Genomic DNA, 10,932 nt, shown 5'->3' on the forward strand with positions numbered 1-10,932 from the left:
ATGGACACTAATCAAGTTATTAATTAAGAAAATTTTATCATTTTCAATACATGATTTTTTATTGTGTTTTGTATAATGAGTACTTTGAGAATTGAATTATCTAAATAAAATACCCGAGACACTCGTTAGTAGTAAAAATAAGAAACATTCCGAGTGATATGAAGGATCAAGACCGATATCTTTGATAACTTTTTTCACCCACGGCTTCCTTTTATATTCTCAGTGAAATTAATTCAATTTGACAACTCAAAAAGAAAAAAAAAACTAAATAAAATGAAGGAAAGTCTTCACTCTTCAGTGTCCTGAAGAGGAGAACGGTGCCCGTTCAACAAGACCAACTCCATGATTAAATAAAATCAATCAAGAGACTAAGAAGCAACATGCTTGAACTTAAATCAGAAACCTCGGAGTCAATTCAACTCCCAAGATAGTTCCATGACATGTGATGCACCCAAATGTCATCAATGCGCCGGAGAAACTCCTTCAATAATATTCCGTTCAGTAACATCATTTGTAAATTCTAAATAAAGATGATACAATCGGGTAATCTTGTACCCGCTGATCGGGTACATCGATGCGATTTACCAACAATGTCAGCTAATTATGACCGTCAAAGTTCTAGTAACGTACCATCTCTCAAAACTACATTACAACTATACCCAGTAATTTGCTATTGGATTTGTCGATAGTAAAATTTGTGTTTCATGATAACATACAAACAGTGGGAAAAGTACCAAAAAAATCATAAACCTATTGCATTGATATAAATTCAGTCCTAAACATTTCAATTGGATCAATTTAGTCATAAACCTTTTTGCATTGGTATCAATTCAGTCCATCCGGCCAATTTAAGTTGGAAATTACTGACGTTGATGCCAGCTGTCCTAAATGGCACTACCGGCGTTGACGTGGACAAATTTTAATAATTTTTTGAAAATTTTGATATTTTTTTTCTTTTTTTTTTTATTTCCTTCTTCTCCTTGAGGCAATGGCAGGTCCCCGGCTATGGCCGGCGACCAGCCATAGGCTAGGGTCGGCGACCGGCCACAAGCTAGGGCCGGCGACCAGCCACAGGCCAAGGCCGACGAGGGAGAGGGCTGGATCCTCACATCCTAGGCGAGGGTGGCCCTCGCCGGCTTGGTCGAGGCCGACGAGGGTCTAGCCCTCGCCCGATTCGACGAGGGTCCAGCCCTCGCTCCATTCGGCGAGGGCGGCCCTTGCCTAGGTTGCGAGGGTCCAGTCCTCGCCCTCGCCCTCGCTAGCGAGGGATACCACGCCCTTGCCGGCCCTGGCCTGTGGCTGATGACCTGCCACAGCCCCAAGAAGGAGAAGGAAGAAAAAAAAAGGAAAAAAAAGAAAGCATATTGAAAAATTCAAAAAAATATTGAAATATTATTAAAATTTGCCACATCAGCGCCGGTCGTGCCACGTAGGATGGCCGGCGTCCATGTTAGCAATTTCCGGCCTAAACTGGCCATATGGGTTGAATTAGTATCAAATGCAAAAGATTTACGACTAAATTGATCCAATTAAAAAGTTTAAGACTGAATTTGTATCAATATAATAGGTTTATGACTTTTTTGGTACTTTCCCCTGCAAACAGCTAGGTGCCCCTTATAAAATCTAAAAGGAAGTGGCAATCTACCATTGATAGCAAAATTGTTAGTTCATTGGTAACTTACAAATAATTGACTAGACTCACAAATTGCGGGTCACCTTTTACGGCCCTTTCATTTACCATCGATTCCAAATTTGCTGTTCACATTATATATTTACCATACACGGAACAAATTGCTTCAATTTTAGAAATCTGCCAAATCAATATATGGACTCAATGCCAAACTGCTTGAAACATCCTGCAATTTTGTTAGTCCATCCAAGTATATCCGTGTGACGTGCTTCCTACAATCATCCTATAAACATTCGGAAATCGTAATTGATGGTCTCTGCTTTGCAGCAAGAGACGGAGAGTGACAAATGACAATAGACTAACCAAGAGGGCTGGTTACAGGTCGAGAGTTGCAGAATATAATGTACAGCAGTGCTATACAACATGGAGACAACAAAATCTTCACTCTATAAAAGTCCTAGAGGAACAGAATGACAGGCCTTTCTTTCATCAACTAAAAGGACCTTGTTGCGCAGAAGAAAAAATCTGAACTGAACTCATAATAAAACTCTCAGAAATCACAACTGAGGCTGCAAGGTGCGGTGGGCTTGCTTTTCAAGGTTGACAAAAGGGCACTTCAATCCTGTCAAAGGCCCTTCCGTTTCGCTCGAACCACAGCATCCACATAATGCAATGCTGTGTATCACATCACATCTCAGCTTATCAGTAATTTTACCTCAGCTTATCTTCACCAGCGTCCTTGATCTTCTACTCACACATCGTCCTGAAGAAGTTCCAAACCGAACTCACCCTATCCAATCCCGGAGTGATCTGAAGAAATGTTGATTCTGAATTATGAAATAATTATCTATTAGGAACGTGAGCTACCATTCAGCAAATGGACACCTAATAATCTAAATATGTTGAAGTAACACAATCTCCTCAATTGAGTTACCATCAATCAAAGTACCGACTAATCAGTATGACACTAATAGCAAGTAATGGCTCATTCAATCATGGATAGTTGTTGGCATATGACGAATTTCATACTTGCAGGAAAATTACTTATGTATTTACGCATCACATGCATGTTTTCACTTTTAGTTTCATGGAAATCTTAATGTGAACATGATACTATATCATGCAAGGAACTGTGTGCCTAAAAATATACAAATGGGGACGTTTTCAACTGCCAACTTATCAATTCAATATGTTGTGTTACTTATTAACTAAACCATCTTTCAGTTATTAATTGGCTTTCATGTTTCCTCTCACAGTTTTATTTTACACAGTGGATCTGTCTGACTCTATCATGAGAATTAAATTCTCAAAAGAATCCTTGATCATGAACAACTTTGTTAAACAAGTATCCTCAATGAAACATCAAAACAACAAACTTAGACAATTTGGATACGCTTGCTTATGCGATTGGTTCAACAATTACATCTAAAGATAAGATATGATTTTCAAACTGCGTTTAAACACAATTTAGACCACTATGGCATAGTTTGCATGAAATAACAAAAGTTCACTTGGGGCAACTGATTGGGTATGACATGTCTGAACACATCCCTAGTTTTATAGGCACCAGGTTCTCCTAGAAGGTTTGGAGACACAGAGCTATAAAAGTACTAGCATGTACATTCCTATGCCTTGAAAATTTACCAAGTCCTGCTTGGTGAATCCATCAACTTGTAGATCTCTGTTTTTTGCAAATAGTTTTTGCTCTCAACAGAAAAAGAACTGCTATAGTTTTTTTTTTTGGTCAAAATTGCTATAGTTGGTTCATGCTGATGGTTTATAGAACAATGAGGAATCATACAATGCATTAAACCAAATACTTCAATACCAACTACTTCTTCACAGTCCATGTGATGATTATTTCTTGAATCTCATTGTTACCCAGAAGAAGCACAGATTAAGTAGAGTATGACAATGGGAAAGAGAAATGTTGCAGTAAGAAAATAGCAAAAAAAGAAATAAAGAAAAACAACAAAGTTTGAAATATTCAACTTGGAGAGACTGTTGAAAATAAGGTCTACCAATTGTAGTTACAGAGAAAAAGTGCAGTACCTACCTTGGAGAACGAAATAAACTCCAACCTCTTTCAATTGGAATCGAGCAGCTTGCTGTTAAGATCGCAACATGCATCAACCATCACATTGATATTGGTACGGACAATCACAGTGCCCCGAACATGACCCCCCACATCGCAACATGTGTCAACCACCACATTGAATGTTACCAAAGTCTATTTCCTTAATTTCCAGACTTGCGCATTTTGACAAGTCCGGCATCCTGTTAAGAGAATAGCATTTGGACATAGAAAACCTTCTCAATTGTGATGCTCGTTCGAGACCATCAAGGTTCTTAATATTGCAGCGAGATATCTTCAATACTTGCAGGAGCCTCGGGTTTCCAAGACCAAGAATTTCCAATGCATTGCAGTCACAGAGCTCCAATTCTTAAAGAGTTTCCAGATTATAGAAATCCAACCTCTGGATCTGGCAATTCTTGAGAAGCAGTTTTGATAAGCTTGAGGGAAGTTGTGGGAGGTCTAGCAAGTTTATGCAGGACAAATTAAATTTTTTAAGTTGAGTAAGAGCATTAAAATCTTCTGGTAGACTAGTTACATTTGGAAGGCACAGCTTTAGGGTTTCTAAGTTGGATAAACTTGATATCCAGGCAAAGCTTTCAGTTTGGGACAGGTCAGAGGAAGATATCTTCTTCTCATCGGGATCATTAACTAATTCCAAAACTTTCAAATCTCTCAGATATGAAAGACCCTGAACGATCCTCATGATTTTGGTTCCCCAGCGCAAACTCACTAAACTAGATGGAAATTTTGGTAGAATCTGAAGTTCATCAAATTGGAGCAAGTGGATTGTCTAGAGATGAAAAAAGCTGACAAATGCTCTCGGGTAGGCTAAAAATCAGGGTAAATGATAACTTCAAGATTCTCAAAGATGATAACCCCGAAATATCACACGGAATTTTCCCATTCAAAGGGCAGCCAGAAATTGTTATGACTTCCAACTTCTCTAGATTTACATTATCTTTAGGAAACTTTCTTATGTTAGTATTCTTAATTCTTAGCACCTCTACTCTATCCAAATTTTTTTATCGATTCTGGCAATATCTGATTTCTGGTGTTTGACAGATCCATTTTCTGTAGTGACGTAAGCTTCCCAATGGAGTCCGGAAGTGCAGTCATCCGCTGAGAGTCTCTTAAAGACAGCTCCACAAGTCCCTCCAACAACTTAACAGAATTTGGGAGTCCTGTGATAATGGCTTTATCCAATGCAAGATATGACAGGGAACTTAAACAACCAATAGACTCGGATATTTCAGCCAAATTTTTTGCAGCCGGAAGCACTAAGAGTTTTAAGTTGTTGGATAGAACCTCTTAAGAAACGAAGGTGACATATGGAAGTTTCATCAATCAGAAGCTCTTCCAAATTATCCAAGGAACCCATCTCTTCCGGCAGCAGGGCAATCGGAGTGGACTTCATGTTCAAAGACTCTCAAATATTTCAAATTACCAATGGATTTGTCAATAAGTGACAAATGAGAACATCGTTCAAGAATCAGTCTTTCTAATTTGCTACCAGCTGGGAAGCATGGCGTTTTACATAATTGACCGCAACCAGTTAGGTCTATAACTTTCAAGTTGTTTGCCTTCTGTGTAACAAAGACAAAAAAGATTCAGTTTCCATTAGCTATTCATCACAAAAAGTCAAAAAACGGAAATTGTCTTGTACCTCCAGTATTTGTGTTGAACCTTCCCAGTCATCTGCCACTACGCTCCAGGATAGATCAAGAATGACCAAGTTTTCTAGGTTCAAAACAAGAGGCTCAGAGCTCTTATGGCAACCTCGCCAATGAAGCCACCTGAATTCTAAAAGAAAACTAGTGAAGTTTCCTCTCATATTAGTCGATCCAAGTTTAGGAACCTTAAATTCGATAGCACGCCAAATTCCTCAGATGTGAAACAGTCATCAGAACCTTTGTCAAAGGTGAGACCAAGGGCTTGAACATTTCAAGCACCCTACCAATTTGAACATAAAGGTAAATGAATAGGAATTGAACTTTGCCATAGAAATGCCCGTGAAAGTTGAATAAATATGTAAACTGAATGACAATAATAGGAGCTTCAACATATCTGTTATACTTGATGGGGTAGAAACTTTATATGAAATAACAAAGAAGTGATAATTATACAACTTCAACTAATGCCTCCAGAGGTAAAAAAAGTAAAAACCAGCAAAACCATGTTGAGTTGATGGCAACAAGCAAGGATGATCTCCTGCAACGTATAAAATATACAAGGACATCGAAGAGCATCTAAGCCAATCAAAGCACTCTTTGCAAAGACAATAGATGCAAAACCCCAAAGTTGGACAAACGATCTCTCTTATTCATCTTGAACGAGAGACATGACTGTGAGTTAGCATTTTGCTCACATATTGTTATTTTTGCGAAGAAGTTTGAAAAGTAGATCTTCAGAATTGTATCTTGGAAGCAAAGTACAAAGGTCTTACAAGCTCTCCTAGAGCTCAGAATCGAATCTGATTATGTTATGCGCCACCCGATACAGTAAAAGACAGATGCATCAGTTTCTGGAGATTTGAGATTTATTGCAACTTGGAGGTGTTGGAAAAATTGGTCAAATGTCCCAATGCCGAATCGGAAGCTAGTTCTGAGGACCCGGGATTTCCCGTTTGATAGAATGTTGCCCGCTGTTAGAGGTCCTAATGAAGTTCAAAATGGTAGTGGTGTCAAGCTTTATGCTGACGATGCCAAAGTGAGTGAGTTTGCTGTGGATGAAATTCTACTTCTTATCATCAGATATAGCCGAGAAAGTATTCGATCTGCATGATGTGCCCTCAAAGTACATTCTTTTATGTGTACAGGACAGTTGAGAAACAGCTAGAGACATTTTCTCACCGCGAGAGATAGAAGGTACTTATATACTCAAGAAGGTTGTTATATGTATGACGTAATGCTTTGAAATGGTAAGCATAGCTATGATGTCCTCCTTCGTGGCCCAGATTTCGGATATGCTGAACTGGTTTGGCTGGGGTACCTGGGATGCTTTCTATACAGACGTCACAGCTGAGGGTGTGAAGCGAGGATTAGAGAGGCGCTAATGACACGAAATATTATTGAAATCGGTTTACTAAAATAGTGACAAACTTTCAATGGTCATAAATTAGTGGGACTCAGGTACAAGGTGGTTGGCCAGTTTGATTACCCAATACGATTTTAGCATACCACTCTACTTAGTAAACGACCCTTGTTAATTTTCCTTGATATCTCTAGTGGCATTGAATTCAGAGTACAGGTTCTCATGAGTTGAAAGTTATTGACATCAACTTGCAGCTTCAAGAAAGATGGAGTACCTCCCAGGTTTGTCATAATTGATGATGGATGGCAATCTGTTGGCATGGATCCCGCCAGCAAAGACAACACTGCTAAGGAAGTGGCAGAATAATTTTCACTTTCTGCAGTTTTGGCTGCAATGCATTTGGTTGACACTCAGTGTCTTTGTTGTATCAGCTTTGTAAACCGATTAACCATATCAAGAAGAAACATAAGTTCCAGAAAAATGGCCAAGAGGGTAGCAGAGTCGATGATCCGGCATTGGGCCTTTGTCACTTCGTTACTGAAATCAAAGAAAAACATGCCTGGAATTATGCATGTGTTATATATAGATTCTGCCTCAAACTCAGCTCAATTAAGTAGTTGCTCCAAATTCTAATGCCAGAAACTTGTCCCTAAAATTTTAGGGATGCATATGTGCGGCTTGCGGTCACAGGTTACAGGGGTGGAGCCAGGCCTGGTGTTGATGGAATGAACATTATGAGTCCAAGATGGCGTACCCTGTCTCATCTCCAGGAGTTCAATCAAATGAGCCTTGTTATGCTCTCAATAGCATCACTACTATTGGCCTTGGCCTTGTCAATCCTGAGAAAGTTTTCAGCTTTTACAACGAACTCCACTCCTATCTTGCGCTGGTATTGACGGTGTTAAAGTCGATGTTCAGAATATCCTGGAACATCCGGGGCAGGCAATGGTGGAAGAGTGAAACTTGCTAGGTGCGATCCGGTTCGGTCCAATTCCCGGATTGGACCAGGACCGATGCACATGCCTAGAACGGGTAAAAGGTCACAACTCTTGGTGGTCCTTTGACGCTCCCGCAGCCTTCCACTTCCAAACCTCTGAGTTGCGATTTGCTCTGAATTCTTTGCTTGGTGGGAAAAGTGTGGTGCTCCTCGAATTAGCTTATACGTAAAATTGGATCACTATCTTCACATGCTCGGTATCACCAATCACAAATGGCGATCACAACATAACATACAAATTGATTCAACAATTAAAGAGAAGATAATAATCAGTTTCCTAATGGTTTCATACTGATGAAACAGACGGATACATCTGAAATGTTTAGATATTATATGTTGATAACAATGGATCAGAAGGGAAGCCTCACTTCCTTCCTCACATACTTTCTCTTAGGGTACAAGGAAACTTCTGCACAAACTTCGCACTCAATGATAACCTCGGTTGTTCTTACTGACTAATTAAGCTCGCTAGCTGTATCATCACCGAGTTTCTCAGATTCACTGGAAGGATATCAACTTTTAGCTGGAAGAACAAGAACAGTCTTAGAACAAACCAGAAACTGGAATCATGAAACTATCGAGTCATGGAGGAAAAGAAATGCACAGAGAACAGATCTGGCAAACAAATATTCAGATAATTTTCATTTTATGCACACTTCATTAAAAGTATGCCTTCTGTTCTGCACATACTTGAATTGGAGCATGAAGATCAATTTAAAGTAGGATGGACCAATGATTGTGGAAGCTTATCTAAGAAGGAAATTCTGTAATTGCTCTCATTCGCCACAACATCCTCACAGACTTACCTCAAGCACAAGACTGGCCAGGACTTTGCCATTTAACGTGGTGGCATGGGCATCAACTACAGTAATTCCCAGTGATTTCATCCCCTCCATCATCCTAGAAAGCCATCATCCTTGCTTGTTCAACGATAATATCTTGACCAGAAAATCTCGTTTCCCAATCACCTCCACATGCGCCTGAAATCGTTACTTCCACAAAGTCAAGGTCCAATACGAAACTGACACGCTCAGTCCACATTTTATGAGGAACAATGAGATAACAGTTGAGCTACAAGCTTGACTTTGTTCACCTCCGTGTCCGTCTTTGGGTCAAGACAGGAAGACTCTGCGTTATCGCGTAGTCTGGCCAAGCTTTTGCCATGTTCCTCCTTGAGGTTTCTCACCTTCATTTGTAAATCCTTAATGTAATCAACAGCGTCCCCCAGGATTGAATTCTCGTCCATCTAGTCAATACAGGGAAGGATGGATATTCATATTCTTCAAGTAAAATAACAAGCAACATGACTATGAAAGAATTTGTTACTGCATGTAATTCTTAAAAGATGACAATCTTCAAGTGCATGCTTTCCTGAATAAAAAATTGTGCTTGTGTGAAATAGAAATTGATGTTGACCAGAGGAATTCCTCAATACTGCAACACGCAGTGAAAGACTGCATCAAAGAAAACAGCTTTGAATGCCAAACAAATGGATTACTTTCCAGAGTAAAGCAACGAAAGTTCAGTGGACCTTGGATATCTTTGGGACAAGTGAACGGAGAGCATGGATCTGGTCCCTATACATGGTCCTACTCTCCTGCTCTGCGATCAGTCTCTTTGAGCGACATTCACCTCCTTCCTGTTTGCGAATGGCTTTACCCTTCGCAGCCGCAGCACAAACCGAGAAATTTGGCTGTTCCGACAAACTTTTGGAATCTTCGGACCTCGTGGATCCGATAACAGACTGCTTCATCACTCGAGCTTGGGAAAGATATCCCAATGATCCTTCAGGATTTTTGCTACTTCATGTTCCTATCGGAAGTTGTTGTAGTCCAGAGTCCAAACTCGAAAGGTGGGGCGGCAAAAGACAGGAAATCAAGTACTCTTGGATCAGGAATTCGTTGGTCTTTATATCCCAGGGCCTGAGATTCATGGCTTCTTTGAAGAAGTGACCCCAATGAATGATCATTTCTATTATGTGGGGTTCTTCTGGCGTCTGACGAATTTGAAAGTAAATGGTCACATTTGCAACTTTTGAGCAAACAAGTAGAATAACATGCAAGAGCCAATGCTACTTTGGAAGTGCATCTTACAGGCTTTGCGCTGAAGAGCTCAACAATGCCGCTACCAACAGGGACCAGAACGATTGTTCCAGTGCAGTCCTGTCAAAAGTTTCTTCTACTCTTAATTTTCAGATATAATCACACAAAGAAAGGGTAAACCACGTGATGCGAGTAAACACCGGCATGAAAGTTCAAACGCACAATCACATAATTGAATAGATAAATAGTATGAGGCAACAAGAATACACACGTTTCAAGCAATCTAATGCATTGTTCTGTTGATTGAACGTTTATCAAGTTACAGAGCACACAATACTGAGGACTACGAGCTCCAGAGTTGGCAATACAGCATTGTTACTTGACTTGAGATTCACATGTGAAGCTAAATCAAACATTCCCGTGTCCTGACAGTAGGTACTAAATGACAGCAAGGCACCAGAGTATCAACCAAAGGACTAGAGTTCATAAGACAATAATAATAGCCCGATCTTCAGCAATTTTGTCCGAGCAATTCAAGAGGGAGCAATGCGGAAATATGCAATGATCACAAGGAGGAGATTAAGAACGGATCACGTGAATGTCCGCGGCGCTTGTGTTGTGAATCCACTTGGACCGGGTCGAATTCATCACATCTACATAATTCCTGACCAAAGACACCATAAATTTTTCTAATGTTCAGTGACTGAAGAAACTCAATCAAACATTATTGATTCCATTCTTCGTTCCTAAAAATGCAAAGCGACATTTACCAAGAAGTGAGAAGAGTAGGGTAAAAGGTCAGGGCTTTGCAAGCTCTCGTCCTCATCGGGTGCTGATTACCAGGTCTCTGTAAGGCACAGTAGTTAAATGGTCGAGCTGTTCTTCTTGCCCATCCAATCTCCATCCCGCAGCAACACCCAACATTTTCAAAGATCTTACAAAAATAATATAAAAAAATGGGCAATGAAAGGGTAGCCAAAAAAAAAAACTACTTTTTGAATTTATCTAGAACTTTAAGATTTTGCATTTGAGTTAGTAAATGGGTTTAAGACTCATTTTGGCAAGTTTAACGCAAAACACGATGAGTGTGCGTGCATGGAGGAGGTATCGAAACGCTTCCACATGATCAAGTAATCCCATCCCACCAGAGGTCTAA

At 39.9% G+C, this 10,932-nt stretch overlaps 1 protein-coding gene across 6 annotated transcripts; it reads right to left on the reverse strand.

The window, feature by feature from the left end:
* Positions 1-4,531: 4,531 nt before the first annotated feature.
* Positions 4,532-10,713, reverse strand: LOC115664777 (uncharacterized). 6 transcript variants are annotated; one of them, XR_008815518.1, is made up of 9 exons: positions 10,547-10,713; positions 10,371-10,440; positions 9,828-9,896; positions 9,233-9,730; positions 8,828-8,980; positions 7,492-8,714; positions 7,012-7,274; positions 5,371-5,657; positions 4,532-5,290 (listed from the first exon to the last, which is right to left on the reverse strand). XR_008815518.1 is itself a non-coding variant. In XM_056307122.1 (5 exons), exons 1-4 carry the CDS (start codon positions 10,678-10,680, stop codon positions 9,539-9,541), a joined length of 465 nt encoding a protein of 154 aa, XP_056163097.1. In that variant the 5' UTR covers positions 10,681-10,713; the 3' UTR covers positions 7,968-8,714; positions 8,828-9,538. The 6 variants fall into 6 exon arrangements, 1 of the variants encoding a protein (XP_056163097.1); XR_008815520.1 differs by having other exon boundaries at positions 7,492-8,235; positions 8,541-8,714; positions 8,828-9,730; XR_008815519.1 differs by having other exon boundaries at positions 7,492-8,257; positions 8,541-8,714; positions 8,828-9,730.
* Positions 10,714-10,932: the final 219 nt, after the last annotated feature.

Source organism: Syzygium oleosum, unplaced genomic scaffold (genome assembly GCF_021117445.2).
Source record: "Syzygium oleosum isolate NSW1041296 unplaced genomic scaffold, Sole_v2.1 Sole_v2.50, whole genome shotgun sequence".
In the NCBI taxonomy this organism is placed as follows: Eukaryota; Viridiplantae; Streptophyta; class Magnoliopsida; order Myrtales; family Myrtaceae; genus Syzygium; species Syzygium oleosum.